Raw genomic sequence first — 15,502 nt, 5'->3', positions numbered from 1 at the left:
TGCATGCAAGGTGTCCAAGGGATTTCAGGGGCTCCAGCCTCAACCCTGGCTTTTGCAGGGAGCCAGCATTTTGCTAAATTAAGCTCAGGGAGGTCTATTTTTGAACTGAGAGGCTCCAGCCAAATGAAAGAGGTTTGTCCTGCTGAGGAATGTCCTGGGGGCGGTGAGGGGAGAGCCACTGAGATCATTGGTATTTGTGTATGTTTGCTCACTAGCCTGCTGAGTTGGGCCCTATTCACAGAGACTTCTGGGACTCAACCAGGATGTTAACAGAGTCACCACAGGGAATGCATACCTTGTCATATACTGTGAAGCATTTACTTAGAGGTCAGTGTGACCGTCAAGGCAACATCTTTCTTGGGAGACATGAATTCTGAGTCTAAATACAAAAAATAAAAATCTCATTTTAAAAAATGAGCCTTAGTTTTAGAGCAATATTGGGTTTATAGTAAAATTTATCACAAGGTCTAGAGATTTCCTATATAATCCCCTCCCTCGTGCACATACTCATACATATACAACCATTATTAAAATCCAAACAAGCCTAATTTTAATCTCTTTTCTTGGGTCCCCAAACTCAATGTTGTCAAGACTTAACTCTTTCTGTTTATGATTCATGCGACTGCCTTGAGCAAACTAATATTGGCTGAATGTCTGTTATATGTTAGGTGTTTTCATTTGTATTTTCTTAACTAATATTCAAAATGTCCCTGAAATTCCATGAACTGGAACTTAGGTTAAAGTTATTTACCTGTAAAATATAGAGAATGAATTACGTGAAACTATAAAAATAGTTGAGCCCCTGCATTTCCATATGGTCCAACCTAAAAATGTGAGAGAGCTGGTATTTGAACCAGGCCAATTTAGTTGTAAGATCCACACTTTGCATTGTTCCATATCCTGCAGCTCTAAGTGCTGGATTCTTTATTTTTCTTTTGGCAGTGCTAAAAGTTTCAGATTTCCTTTAATATACCTGTTCCCTAAGTCTGGGACTCTGAAGAAGAGCAGATCAAGGGATGGTCTTCCTGACTTGGGTCTATGAGTGTTTCTTTGGTAACTAAATCTGTGCAGATCTGCAGATCTGGGTTGATGTGTGTGTCTGTTGCTATTTATATCTTCGACCTGAGCACGTTTCCACACCACTCTCTGCTTATTACATTCTGTAATAAACAATTGTTTAATTACCCACCCCCACAGGATGTAAACTCTGAGGACTGTGATTGTGTGTTTTGCTCCTTGTAATACCTGTTAGAATGTCCTGCAAATATAAAATAGATACTCATTAGATATTTGATGAAAAAATCACAAATAACCAAATGTTACCATCTTACAAATCAGCTGTCTTCCACCCAGTGAACTCTTTGTCTCACACACACAACCAGCTGTCCAAACACCTAATCTCCTTAGATCTCATCTGCAGTCAGAAGTCGATATGTGTATTCATTTCAGTCCAGGTAGACAGGGAAGGGAAAAGAATGGTGTTGTTTTCAGGCCCCTGGCAAAACCTGACATAGGATGGATTTGAAACAGTGACCTGAAGAGAGAAATTTTGCCATTGGGATGTGGATCCTTGCATTGTTTAAGCTGAAAATTTTCCACTTGCTCTTTTCCCATCTGTTTAGGGAACTAGCCACTAGGGCAGTCTCTGGCAGGAGGGTGCCCTGGCCTTGTACATTCTTCTGGTTACTGAGGTTGAGGATACTGCCCTGCTAACCTCTCCCTGGCGATGAAGGGCACTAGTGACATGTCAGGGCCACTTATGTGCCTAACCTAAAGCCTAATTGCATTAGCAAAGACGGTGACCATACATCCTATAGAAAGGGAGAGAGGAATTGCACCTCTGAATCAAGCTTTTCCTTCACTCCACGGTGAAATCTAAAAACTAATGTTTTACATTTGAATACACCTGGCAAGATGTCTCACAGGAGTGTGGAAGATGTGTAATGCAAAGAGCAGTACAGTTCTTATGAGCAGAAGAGAGGGACTCTGTTCATGTTAATTGGCTGCGCAGATATGTAAAGCTCTGGGGATGACTAGTCCCAGGTCACATGGCTAGTCAAAGACAGAGCCAGTTCTCTAGAGACAACAGGGTCTGTTTCCACTCTGGAACTTAGTGAGTGGAAAGTAACTTCATCTACGAAAGAACTTGCTTGGAAGCTACAAAAATACATTTCTAGGGATCATGCATAGAGCAGCTTCTTGACTCATAGCCAGTACAGATAGGATCCCTATGAAGATACTTAGGCTTAACCCTATTCAGTAGAGCTATGGTCTTGCTCCAACGGTATCAGAGAATTCTGGAAAAGAAAGTCATTCTGCATGCAAAAAGCGCTTATGAGCTGTGCTTTCCTAGAAGAGATACCATTTCAGAAAGCAGAGACTGGAAAATGCACCCTGTTGCCTTTCACTTTGCATGAATATTAGGAACCTTGGGAGGAAGCTGTCGCAAGACTTTAGGACTCTTCTTCCTGCTGGACCACTTGTTTGTGAATTTTTTGCATTTACAGACCTGATTAGAGTGGAGTTCAACCTTATTTTTTGGTCCCATATAAAGACTCTGTTGTGGAAGGCCAACTGTTTTCTGGCTGGTTTCTTACAGTCTTACAAAGGGGCAGTGTCCATTTTTTGCACTCACTGACCCTGACTTATCTCTTCTTACACTCAGCAGCCATCGAGGTCAAGGACTTCATGCCAAGAAAAATACTGGTTTTTGGCAACCTTTCTTCTCCAATAAATACTTGGCTTGCCAGTTTTTATCAGTGAATGTATGCTTCTGTGCTGTCAGAATTTCTTTCCCTTTTTATTTCTTTCAGACCTGGTGCCAGTCCAGGAGTGGACTGTGAGGGCTGCAACTGAACCTAAGGCATGGCCCTTGTCCTTAAACAGCTTGCTTATTAGTTGAAACTGCCACAAGTGAATGCAGGAGTGTGAAGTGAAATGCAAGACAAAGATTTAAGCCCAAAACTTAGGACAAATGATCATTTTTACATCATAAACTTATATTGAGAGCTATTGCAGGCAAAGTACTTTTCTAGACACTAAAGGCTAGAGGGGAAACCAGATAGTCACGTAATGAATGCAGACAAGATTCAGTGAGTGTTGGGCTAGAGACAGACATGGGAGGACCAGGAGTCCTGCTTTCCCCGGAGTGGTCCTGATTTTTGCTTATTACCCTGGAAATAATTATGATAATGCCCCTTCTTATTTGCGTAGAGTCTCAGCATGGCTCTTAAATTGCCCTGTAGTTTGGAGTAAAAAGAAAGGAATGGCTGTTTCTGAGTAGGGGTCTGGAGAGTTTCCTTGAGGGGCACGTGGTGGGGCTAAACCTTGCTGAAAAACAGGTTTAGAAAGAGTGATGACACCACAGTCTGGGGACAGTCCAGGTAAAGCCGTGGTGGCCATAAAGGACACTTGCCTGGTTAGTTTCTCAGTCATCAAAGTCCTTGCGCTTGGAGGAGGCAGGTACCATTGAAGGTGGATCTCACTGTGAATTACCATCCTGCTGAACTGTGATTGTCAGGGGGAAGAAAAAGAGCTCCTGGCAACGACACATGTCACCGTGATCCTGTGTCAGGTCAGAAGGGTCAGTTCAAGCCCAGAGAGGTCAAAGGGAGATTGTGTGCACAGTGAGGTGGCATGAGAGTTGAATCAGTAAGGGGTGAAATGGGTGAACTGCTCTTATTAATTCAGTTAAAGAATCTGAGTGTTCCTCTGTAAGCTCATTCTGTGTGTATTTGATTTCTGCATCTCTCCTTTCCTCCTGTGCCAGTGAGGTTGTGTTCTGCATCCCCTGAGATGGGAGGCACCTGGGGGCAGCTGTCTTACCTGTGGCCCTCTGTTAGGGGAGGTGGTCTTTACTGCTTTACTAACTGCACTGGCTGAAAGAAGCCACCACAGGGAGCCAGGAGTTCTTTGCCATTTACAGCCTTAGTGTTTAGGCAATTCCAGAAATGAAGACGAAAAGGATTAAGTAATGATATGTACTTTTACCTTTCTGTGGTAATGTAGCTCCTCTTGACTTCTCATTATGAACATTTTCAAGTGTACACAAAGTTCTAGAAGAGTTCCTCCCACATGCCCGTCCCATGTCCAGAAACCCACGTCCTCAGCATTAGCAGTTCCCAGCATGCTGCTTTCACAGTTAGCCTGCACTGTGCTTCAGTCTTCCCACGGCGAGCACGCACTGCGTCTGCAAAGACTTCACAACACAACCCTAGCAGCGGTGGTGTGTGTTTTTTTTCTCCTGCTAAGGGCCATTTGGATATTTATAACCTCTTTTGTGGTTACATCAAGTTATCAGTTTAGGGGCTGTTGTCGTGGCTTGGAGCTAATCCTTCACCCTGTGGTGCCAGCATGCGATGTGGACGCTGGTTTGTGTTCCAACAGCTCTGCTTCTGGTCCAGCTCTGCTTGTTACATGGGAAAGCAGTACAGGATGACCCAAGTTCTTGGAATCCTGCACTCATGTGAGAGATCAAGAAGAGGCTCATGGCTTCAGAGCATCTCAGCTCTTGTCATTGTGGCCACCTGAGAAGGAACCAGCACAAAGAAAACCTTCTGTATATATTTCTTTGTAAATCTACCTTTCAAATAAAAATAAATAAATCTTTAAAAAAAATACTCTCAACTTAAAAATTTGCCTCCTACAGATTTATTAAAGTTTGAGTCTTGGCTTTGGTAGATGTGGTGGAGCCAGATAAAAAAATGATTTTGCAAGCCTTTCATTGTCCACAGGCTGCATCTTCCCCACCACTCCTAGTCTTTGTAAAGAGTTTAAAAATGGCTCGTTCAGGCCATCTAATATTTAGTTCACAGCTGATTTTCTCTCTAACATGTCCTCTTTAAAACCTGGAAACCTTGATCAGTATCTCTGAGTTTCTGCTCAGTGCTCAGGCATAGCACCTTGAGCCCAGCAGAGGGGGAGCGGTGGGGAGGAAGGGAGTCTGCAGTCCTTCATTGTTTTCAGAATGCCTAGTGACTCAGAGTTGCCTTGGAGCTAATAATTTCTCCTTGTTAAACCTCAATTTTAGCAATCTTTTATCTTCAATGATTTCATAATATATCTCTTAGAGAATATTTTAACTTTAGAACTGAAAATATCTTTGAAAGGCTTCAGAAGGCCTGGTGCAATGGCACAGTTGGCTAATCATCCCCCTTCAAGTACCAGAATTCCATATAGGTGCAGGTTCCCGTCCTGGATGCTCCATTTCTCATCCAGCTCCATGCTTGTGACCTGGGTAAGCAGTTGAAGATGACCCAATGTTTTGGGACCCTGCACCGGCGTGGGAGACCTGGAAGAGGCTCTTGGCTCCTGGCTTCGGATTGGCTCAGCTTCGGCCGTTAAAGTCACTTGGGGAGTGAACCAGCAGACAGGAGATCCTTCTCTCTGTTTCTTCTTCTCTCTGTGAATCTGCCTTTCTAATAAAAATGAATAAATTGAGTTCGGCATGGTAGCCTAGCAGCTAAAGTCTTCACCTTGCACGTGCCAGGATCCCATATGGGCGCCAGCTGTAATTCTGGCTGTCCCACTACCTACCCTGCTCCCTGCTTGTGACTTGGGAAAACAGTTGAGGATGGCCCAAAGCCTTGGGACCCTGCATCAGCATGTGGGAGACAGGAAGAAGCTCCTGGCTCCAGGCTTTGGATTGGCTCAGCTCTGGCTGTTAATGGCCACTTGAGGAGTGAATCAACAGACAGAAGACCTTCCTGTCTGTCTCTCCTCCTCTATATATCTAACCTTATTTTATAAAAATAAAATAAATAAATAAATGAATAAATCTTAAACAGTTTTTAACATAGTCTCACAGTATTATCCTATTCTTTTTTCCTGTATTCAACATCAGTGTTCCCTCTTCTGCCTCTTGTCATCTGTAACTTGTTAGTTTCTTCATTTTTAAAAAAGGATTTATCTGTTTATGTGAAAGGCAGTTGCAGGGAAAAAAAGAGAACAAAAGAAAGAGAATCAGTCTTCTATCTATCAATCTTCTGTTTCATTCCCCAAATAGCTGCCAAGGCCAGAGCTGCACCAGACTGAGGTCAGAAGCCTAGAACTCCATGCTGGTCTCCCATGCAGTTGGTAGGAGCCCAGGTACTACTGCCTTCCCAGGTGCAGTAATAGGAAGCTGGTTCAGAAATGAAGCAGCAAGGCTGGTATAGTGGCACAACAGGCTAATCCTCCAGTGGGTCCTGGTTTGTGTTTTGGCTGTTTTACTTCTTCTTTTCAAAGATTTACTGATATTTATTGGAAAGCCAGATTTATAGAGAGAGGAGAGACAGAGAAAGATCTCTCCCCTGGTTCATTACTCAAGTGGCTCTAACAGTGGAGCTGAGTCAATCTAAAGCCAGGAGCCAGGAGCTTATTCCAAATCTCCCACATGGGCACAAGATCCCAAGGGTTTGGGCCATACTCTACTGCTTTTCCAGGCCACAGGCAGAAGCTGGATGGGAAATGGAGCAACTGGGACGCGAACTGGTGCCTGTATATGATCCTGCTACATGAAGGGGGAAGATTAGCCAGTTGAGTCATTGTACCAAGCCTGCTGCTTCACTTCTGATCTAGCTCTCTGTTTAGGGAGCTTTGGTTATAGCTTACAGCTTAGCACTTTGCTTATAGGTTCATTTTTTCCCTCACTATAATCTTCAAGGTATTATTTTACTTATTTATATGTAATATATATTTTTAAAATAATCTTATTTAGTTGATTAGGGTACAGAGGATCCAAGGCTCTAGGAAAGTGGGTAATACCATTGTTTCCACACTAATATCATCATTTTTTCCCTGTATCTGGGGTCCGGGGAGAAGCAAAGGGAAAAGCCTCACCCAGCCTCCCATCCATCTCAGACGCCCAATGTGGGGCATGCTCCGAGGGTCCTGCTTAAGCAGTTTTGATAGTTCAACAGTTCTGAATTGCTGCCAATCTCACCGTTCCAATCACGGTGAAACTTATTCAGAATCCACTGGCTGACATAGTCTCTTCATGGTTGGAATTCTGTAATCAGCAGTTCAGTTGGAGGGATCTCCAAAGAAACTTCATCTGAAATGATCCCAGATCTGATTCTTGTGTGAGTTTGCCACCATCTGTTTCCCCAGTCCATCACCATCTATTGCTCCAGTCAGCTTATGCACATGCTGGTCATTGCAATTGCTGGGTCAGTTCTATTTCCAGCCCTGTCTTCCACTTGAACCAATGGGTGTTGTAGTCCAACTTGATCCTACGCACTTCATACTCGGTCCTCATGCAAACCAGTGGGAGCTGCAGCCTAGTTGGGTCAATTCCTTATATCCCTCAACAGGCCTACCCCCTACCCTGGTTCCCACGCATGCCAGTATGTACCACAGGCTTGTTCAGTCTGTCCCACATCCCATTTGGCTCTCTTATTGTCAATGGGCATTGAAGCCTAGTTCAACCCAATCAATCTACTATCCAGCCCACACACATACTGGCGGGTGCCTTTCTGTCCAGCCACTCTTGCTTCTGTCCTGGTTTTTGTGCTCTCCAGCAGGAGTGGTAACCCACAAGGGAGGTGCCCACTATCTCCCTACTAGGACACTCCCACTTCTGGATTATGCACTCTCCAGGTGGTTCTGGCACCTAACTTGACAGAATTAGCCCCCAGTGCCAACCTCTGCCATCTGATGCTGCAGCAAAACCCAACCAACCTCACCCACTCTAATTTTTGCTTCTACCAGTTGGAACAGTCAGCTCAATCTGGCCATTCCCTGATCTAGCTCACATGAGGCCCACAGGTATTGTAGTCCTGCCTGCTCTGGTCTGCTCCCATCCCAACTCATGCTCTCCAGTGGGAGTGGTTGTCTAGCAGGGGAGCCCACATTCCCCTGCCGGCTTTGCCTGCTCCCCCCCAGTTCTCACATGTGCTGTTTGGGCGCTGCAGCCACATCTGGTATGACTCACCTCACCTTGGCATTCCTTAATGTGCACTGGTATGTGTTGCAACTAAAGCTGGCCTGACCCACACTCTATGCTGGCACTCGGATTCGTCAGCGGTTGATGTGAACGGGTTCAGCCTGGTCTGCCCCCCACCTATGCCGTATGTATGATGGTGGGTCCCAAACTTCTCCTTCAGAACCTCTCCCTGTGCCAGGTCTTGCATGTACTCGTGGTTCCATGGGCCAGCCCTCATTGCTGGCCTTCAATTCTTGTGCTCACCTGTAGGGACTGTATTCCAACAGAGGAGTTTAAGGTTATATTTTAAAATCTCAACTTAACATGGGGAAATCTGGTTCTAAGTGATTAGATAACTTACATAAGAAAAGTCCCAAACTGAGAATTGGGATAAAGGCATTTGAATCTATATCTACCTATCCTGAAGTTCCTGTTCCATTCTCATAAAACTAAGAGGTAGAAGCTTCATAACGAGTATTCCTGGCTAGTTTCACTCTCCTGACAACTTCTTTCAGGAACTCTCTCCCCAGCAATCCATACCTTGAAATTTTGCTCTTATCTCCTCAAATGGAGTGCAAGCATTCGAAGTGTTAGACATCCTTATGCTTCTCCATAGTATTTTCTAAGTCCCTTTGAAGACTAAGAATGTTGCAGTGTTTGGAGGACTGGTGTTGTGCCAGTCAGAGACTTAATATTCCCTAGCTACACTCTTTTAATGTGAACTTCCCTTTCCCAGCTCCTAGAAACATCTTGTGGAAAGTTAGGATTATGTAGAAGACAATGTGCAAACTTTGACCTGATTTACATAACGGATACTAATTAGCACCTAATAATGAAATGACTGAAATATTTTTGTATTAAGATTTTTAAAAATTGGGGCCTGGTGAAGGGTATCAAAAGCTGATGCATGTGGTGCTGGCATCCCACACGGACACCAGTTCATGTCCTGGCTGTTCCACTCCCCATCCAGCACTCTGCTTATGACCTGGAAAGGCAGTAGAGGATGTCCTATGTCCTTGGGCACCTGCTGACATCTGGCTTCCAACTGTCTCAGTTCCAGCTGTTGCAGTTGCTCTGGGTTGCTTTAGAGTTGGAAATGAATATGTAGTCAAGTCAGGAGAGGAATAGGTGTCAGGCAGGAGGGACTTGAGTTCATGAATCCTGTTCTTTCCTGTCTCAAAGAAGCCATGTCTTCTTTTAAAAATATTTACTATTTTTATTTGAGAGACAGAATTCCTACTAACTAGTTCACTCTTCAAATGTCTGCAAATAGCAGGGACTAAGGCTGAATCAAGGAGCCAGGAATTCAATCCCGGTCTCCCACTGGGGTGGCAAGGAACTAATAACCACCACCTGTTGCCTCCAAGTGCCCCCATTAGAAGCTGGAGTCAGGAGCATAGCTGGAGGGTTCTAACCCACGCCCTCTGTTCCGAGATGTGAGTGTTCTAGGTGGTGTCTGAATCACTAGGCCAAATGCCTGTCGCCGTTTTGTTCCATAGGATTCAATTGGAGCAACATGTTGTAAATCTTCTTATTTTCAAAAGAGATAGGCACACTGGACTGTCTGAGTAGATGATAAGTCTGTGGAGTTAAACATGTAGCCTTGGAAAGAAGTCAAGTCATTGATTTCTGCTGGCTCCTTTGAACCATCCTGTATTCATCTTTGCACTAAATGCTTGCCTGGCAATCATTTCTGTATAGTCCTGTGTTGACCATGAATTGCTATTAAGATTCTGTTTGTGTTTCTGGAATCAAAACAAGCTGCCAGAGAGTCTAATTAAATGTAGTTAATCTCATTATTCATTGTTGGTCCTGTTTTTGCTTCAAGGTATTATGAGAGTTTAATTTCATTTTCGTCATTGAACTTTTTCTAGTTAGTTGGCTGAATATTCTTCTGGGGACATGTGGAAAAGAAGACATGCTGCTTCCAAGCCCCACTGTCTTTGATGCTATAAATTACTTTGCACTTGAATTTCCCTGTGATTAGATTGTGTACCATGACCGACTTACTGAATTAACTAATCATGGATGTAGGATCTAATCTTTGGGAGATGAAGCTATTTTAGCAGCTCTGTATGAGACTTGTAAACCTCATTGCCTGTGTGAATAGATACAACACTAGAACTCAGAGAAGGCATTTTAGTTCTTTTGTTTGTCCTTTTTAAAATCTTTCCTTCTTTTTTGCTTCTCTTTCCTACTTACCTCAAAAAGATTAAGCAAAGTATGCTCAGAAAGGATATGTACTTGTGTAGATATCTTATATTCCACTTGTAGTGTGATCATTTTTTCCTTTTTATTACATAATGTTAATTTTTTTTAAAGAAAAAAGGTTTAATTGTTCGAAAAGCAGAGAGGGAGGGAAAGAAAGAGAGAGAGAAAAAAATCTTGTATCTGTTGGTTTATTCCCTAAATGGCTGCAGTAACCAGGACTTGGCCAGAGCAAAGCCAGGAACCAGAACTCCATCTGGGTGGCAGAGGTCTGAACCTGGCAGTCTTCTGCTGTGTCACCAGGTTTGTTAGTGGGGAGTTGGACCAGAAGCAGAGAAGCCTGGTTTCAAACCGATGCTCAATTGTGGGATACTAGTATTGCAAGTGATAGGTTTTACTTTTTAACATTCCTGTGTCATTGTGTCTGAGAACTTCAGCCATCCTAGACAGAGAGGGCATATCTCAGTTTTTATAATCCATAGTAGCTATGAAATGGTAGCTTACTGCACGTACCATGTAACATGCCTTTTATGCCTTTAATTCCCTTAGTAACCACATGAGATGGTACTGTTATAGATAGATTCCTTGATGGATGAGGAGATAGAAACTTTGCAAACAGGTAAGCCCTTACCTTATTTTTGAGGATTTGAGCATTATCCTTATGGCCAGCATATATTTAAAAAACAACAAAGTCAATCTCATGCAGCACGTTCTCTACTTCTCTAACTTAACATATTCTACTAAATCATACAAAACTGGGCAGAGCTTCCTGAGCCAGTCTCTCTGGTGAAATGCCGAAGTGCTGGTTTGAGTCATTGCTCTTACCTTAGAGGAAACGTTTTAACTGCCTTATCTTTAAAATGAGGAATAGGTATTGGGTAAGGTCTTCAAAACTGAATTTTTGGCCGTAATATTCCAAGTATTGACTTCATTTTCTCATTTGGGATTTAGAATGTATAGAATCTACATCACTTATGTCTTTCATTTTTCTTCTCATTCAATGTTTTTTTTTTCTAGTGGAATTGAGGTCTCTGGTACTGACTAGAGTAGGCATGAAGGTATACTGAACCAAAGCTGTTGAATAACTGCTCATAAAGCAGTGTTCTGGGTATATTGTACGTAATATCTCATTTAATCCTCACTAAATCCCTTGTGAAACAGCTATGACTTAATAATAATAATAATAATAACTAGCTGCACTATTCCTGTGAGAAAGCTAAGGCCCTGATTAAATAAGCTGCCTAAGGTTCTGTAGCAGGTAAGTGTCTAGCCATGCTTGCATCTCACCCTTTCTGGGTCTCTTCTTGTTGCACAGTGCCTCCTCTATGCCCTGGTTACATATTCTAGGATTTCTCATCCAGAAATGGCAGTAAGGGACTCCTCTGGGATCTTTTGATGCCAATATAGGCTCAGTGTGTTACATGAAAGCTATTTTAGCAGTTTTGTGTGAGGTTCATAGACCTACTGCCTGTTGAACAGACATGATATAGACATGATGCTAAAGCCTAGAGAAGTTATTCTTCTCTTCCTGTCTGTCCTCTTGTCTGGGATTGAAAATTAGCCACACACGTTTATGTAACTCCAGTCATTTGAAACATCACATTGTTTTCCAACACGAGGTTTTTTTTTTTTTTTTTATGTACTCCAGCATTTTTGACTTATTTGAGGTAGCTTAGCAAAATTCTGGACTTTTCTGATTTAATAATTTAGCCAACAATAAGCAATATCACTTTATAATTATAAAGTATATATTTTGTCAGATGAGAGTTGAGCTACTTTTTAGTTTTTGTTGCTTTCCAGGTGAAGAAGCTGTAACATGATTTTACTCAAGATCACACAAGTGAGTCACTTGGTGGAGAAATAATGATCAACTTAGAAGTGCTGTTTCTCAACCTTTTTTCCTGAGTACTCAATCACTTTGAAATATCATGGTCTCATGGAAAACAAACTGCTGTCCCCAGATGACAATGCTGCTGCTATTGATAATTACAAATTATACTAACATGTTACTTAAATTTGTGATTATCATTGCATTTGTGTTCTAAACACTGTCCTAATTCCTAAGATTTATTAATTATCTTCCTTTGACAATCATCCAAGGCAAGTCTATGAGTGAGGAAAATACAGTTATCTCCATGTTATTAAAGACACTAAGATATTCAAGCTTACCTAACATCAATCTATATTCTCTGTTAAGCCAGCATCACCAGGAGCTTCTTTCAGGTCTCCCACGTGGGTGCGGGGGCCCACAGCCTTGAGCCATCCTCTGCTGTTTTCCCAGGCCATAAGCAGGGGGCTAGATCACAAGTGGAGCAGCTGGGATGTGAACCAGAACCGGCCCCCCAAATGGGATGCTGGCGCTTGCAGGTGGAGGATTAGCCAGCTAAGCCATTGTACTGGCTCCTGATTCTAAGAAACTTTTAAATGCCCAAACAGCATCTCTGTTTTCCCCATGTATTATTCTTGATGCTGCCTCTGCTGTGCATGAGAAATCACACTTGAAATACTTTTGCTGATAAGGCAGGTGTGGTATCTGGCCTCGGACTCCCAGAAACATGGCTGCCACGCGGTGATAGTGGGGTGAATCCCTCCTCCTGTCCCAGCCTCCCCCACACACCTTTCCATGCTTCTGGCTCTTCCAGTCACTTTGTCAACCTTTTGTGTATGACTTCTTTACTTCTTCAATGAATAATGTTTGTTCTGCTTAACATTGTGTTAAGGACTTCATCAAGGAAGGGACTGATTCCTCTGTGTCCAGGCTCCAAGCAGGAAAGGCTTAGTTGTTCTCGGGCACTCTTTCTTGGGTATCCTCACAGCCACGGCTCTCTTTCTGTTCTGATAGAAGGCACATCACCCTCCACAGGTCAGGATGCACGGTGGGGTCTTTGCTCTTCCGCTAATGCAGATCTCACGAGTCAGCCTCGAATGGTCTTCAGAGTGTTTCTCCCTGCACCTCTTTGGTTGTTCAGCCCCCATCCCTATTTTGCCAGAGTGCTCCCTAACTTTTTTCACATCTGCCATAAGTTTCTTCCTCGACACAGACCTGACCATGGCGGCACTGTACCTGAAGTCCTTAACTGCTCATGTTCTTCAGTCTTTCCTACATGCTGAAAACTATTTTCCTGACTGATTTGTTCCTCACCACACATTTCACTTAATTCAAACTAGACATGTTGCACACATCCTTTATTTTGTATTTTACTTCACTTGGGATACCTCACTTTTCTGTCTGCCAAATCTTGCTCCTGGTCATTTCAATAGAAATGGTTTCCTGCATAGATTTACAGAGTGCCCTCTCCCATTATTAAACCCAACTTATGAAAATCCCATTTTATGGTAAACCCAGAACAGTTTCAGAAACATTCACTATGTAATTTCTTTAAATAATGACATTCTCTGGTACATTAAAATATAATTCTATGTGCTGATCCAGCATTTGGTTTAAGAAAAAAGACTCATACTTTTAAGAAAAACTTGTAATATGCACTGTGTTGTTCTGTGCCTCTGAGAGCAAATAGGTGTGGGCAGGTCTCACCATCCAGGGTCGTGAAGATGGAGTTGGCAGGATGGGTAAGGAGCTCTGGGGAGTTCTGAGGCTGACAGTATTTTCATCCTTCCTTGGGCTGCTGCCTGGGGGAACCCACATTCTCACCCGAAGGACGCTGAGATGATTCACCAAGGTGCAAAGTGAAGCTCAGACTTGAGTCCTGGATAGGGGGTTTCGGGCAGCCTCTCATGGTTAATGGCTTTGTGGTTTTCAGAACATCGAGCTGAAGGTTGAAGTGGAGAGCCTGAAGCGAGAACTCCAGGACAAGAAGCAGCATCTGGATAAAACATGGTGAGTTGCAGTCTGAACGAGAGGAACACTAATGTGTCCCAGGGCCTGGCTCACTAATCTGAGAGCAACACATGTGCAACTAAAATCCTTAGTTTTGTTTCTCACGTGTGAATGCTGTTTCCAACTCAGTGGTCCAAACAGTAGGTTTTCCTATGTGTTCTTTCCTTAGAGTTTTCTAGTACTAAGTTAGAAAGACCTTACAACAGATTGATAGAGCCACTAGACCTAAAATGATAAACTGGTGAGAGTGTAAATTATGACGTTTTTAGCATGTATTCTTTCTTTTTTTAAGATTTATTAATTTTTATTGGAAAGGCAGATATACAGAGAGGAGGAGAGACAGAGAGGAAGATATTCCTTCCGATGGTTCACTCCCCACGTGAGCGGCTGCAACAGCCAGAGCTGAGCCAATTTGAAGCCAGGAACCAGGAACTTCTTCCAGGTCTGCCACGTGGGTACAGGGTCCCAAGGTTTTAGGCCATCCTTGACTGCTTTCCCAAGCCACAAGCAGGGAGCTGGATGAGAAGCAGGGCCGCCGGGATTAGAACTGGCGCCCATATGGGATTGCGGAGCGTTCAAGGCGAGGACTTTAACCGCTAACTGCTATTGCGCCAGGCCCAGCATGTGTTTTTACTTACGGGGAGAAGCATGTGCTTGATCAGATGGTCCTTAGAAGGACTCTGTTCCTTGTAAATGCAGACTATGTAAGAGAATCAATAGATAAGGATGTTTACTTCATCATTACTTGTAATGGGGAAAAATGAGGTACAACGATCTGTCCAAAGGGCAACAAATAAAGAGGCTTCAGGATAATCATCCTGTGAATGAGTAAGCAAATATGTAAAGGGATGATTCATCTCCGTATGATCATGGGTGTCTTTGATAGGTTGAATACGCAGCAAGAGGGCTGAGTGGGGCTTGTGGTATAAGCCTCTTTGGATGGAGAGTCCTTTCTGTGAACACTGCTTGCTTAATTATGTATAAGAAAAAAGAAGAAAAAAAACTGGAGGACCACACCAAACTCTTTAACATTGCTTACATCAGGGGAGAAGACTTGGCTATGTATACGTATATATTGTTAATTTATATTTATAATATTTGTTGTTTTCCACCTTCATTTTGTAGGTATAGGGCTTCATCCCTCTCCCCCACCATCTCTATCCCCATCTTCTCCTCCTGTCATTTTCCCCCTTTACCACAGTAGAATAGCCCCTTAGTACAAGTTACAAATTTAGTTTTCTGTTATTTAATTGTATCGTGATAAGGTAAATATAGGCAAAGTTTAAAAGCCTAGTATGTAAGATAGAGGTATATTTATAAGCTAGTTTTAGATGATAAATATTATGAAACCTTTTTAGTATCTTTTAAAAAATTTGTATATGAAAGGCAGATTTTTACAGAGAGAAGAAGGGATCGAGAAAGAAGGTCTTTCATTCATTGGTTCACTCTCAAATATCTACAACAGCCGGAGTTGAACTGATCCAAAGCTGGGAACCAGGATCCTCTTCCAGGTTTCTCACTTGGGTGCAGGGTCTCAAGGATTTGAGTCATCT

The 15,502-nt window shown here is 42.8% G+C and overlaps 1 protein-coding gene across 4 annotated transcripts in view; it reads left to right on the top strand.

Annotated features, from left to right (window-relative positions):
- The window catches only part of LOC121168386 (myomegalin-like), a 143,493-nt gene that overhangs the window by 20,820 nt on the left and 107,171 nt on the right, over positions 1-15,502 (top strand). For all 4 annotated transcript variants that reach the window (XM_040998444.1, XM_040998446.1, XM_040998447.1 and 1 more), the window contains one exon: positions 13,873-13,949. In XM_040998444.1, the coding sequence (XP_040854378.1) occupies positions 13,873-13,949 (77 nt within the window). The remainder of the gene's footprint in view (positions 1-13,872; positions 13,950-15,502) is intronic.

Source organism: Ochotona curzoniae, unplaced genomic scaffold (genome assembly GCF_017591425.1).
Source record: "Ochotona curzoniae isolate NIBS_2020 unplaced genomic scaffold, NIBS_Ocur_1.0 scaffold_1037, whole genome shotgun sequence".
Classification (NCBI taxonomy): Eukaryota; Metazoa; Chordata; class Mammalia; order Lagomorpha; family Ochotonidae; genus Ochotona; species Ochotona curzoniae.
The sequence above is the reverse complement of the archived record's forward strand: the minus strand, read 5'-3'. Positions and strand labels throughout refer to the sequence as shown.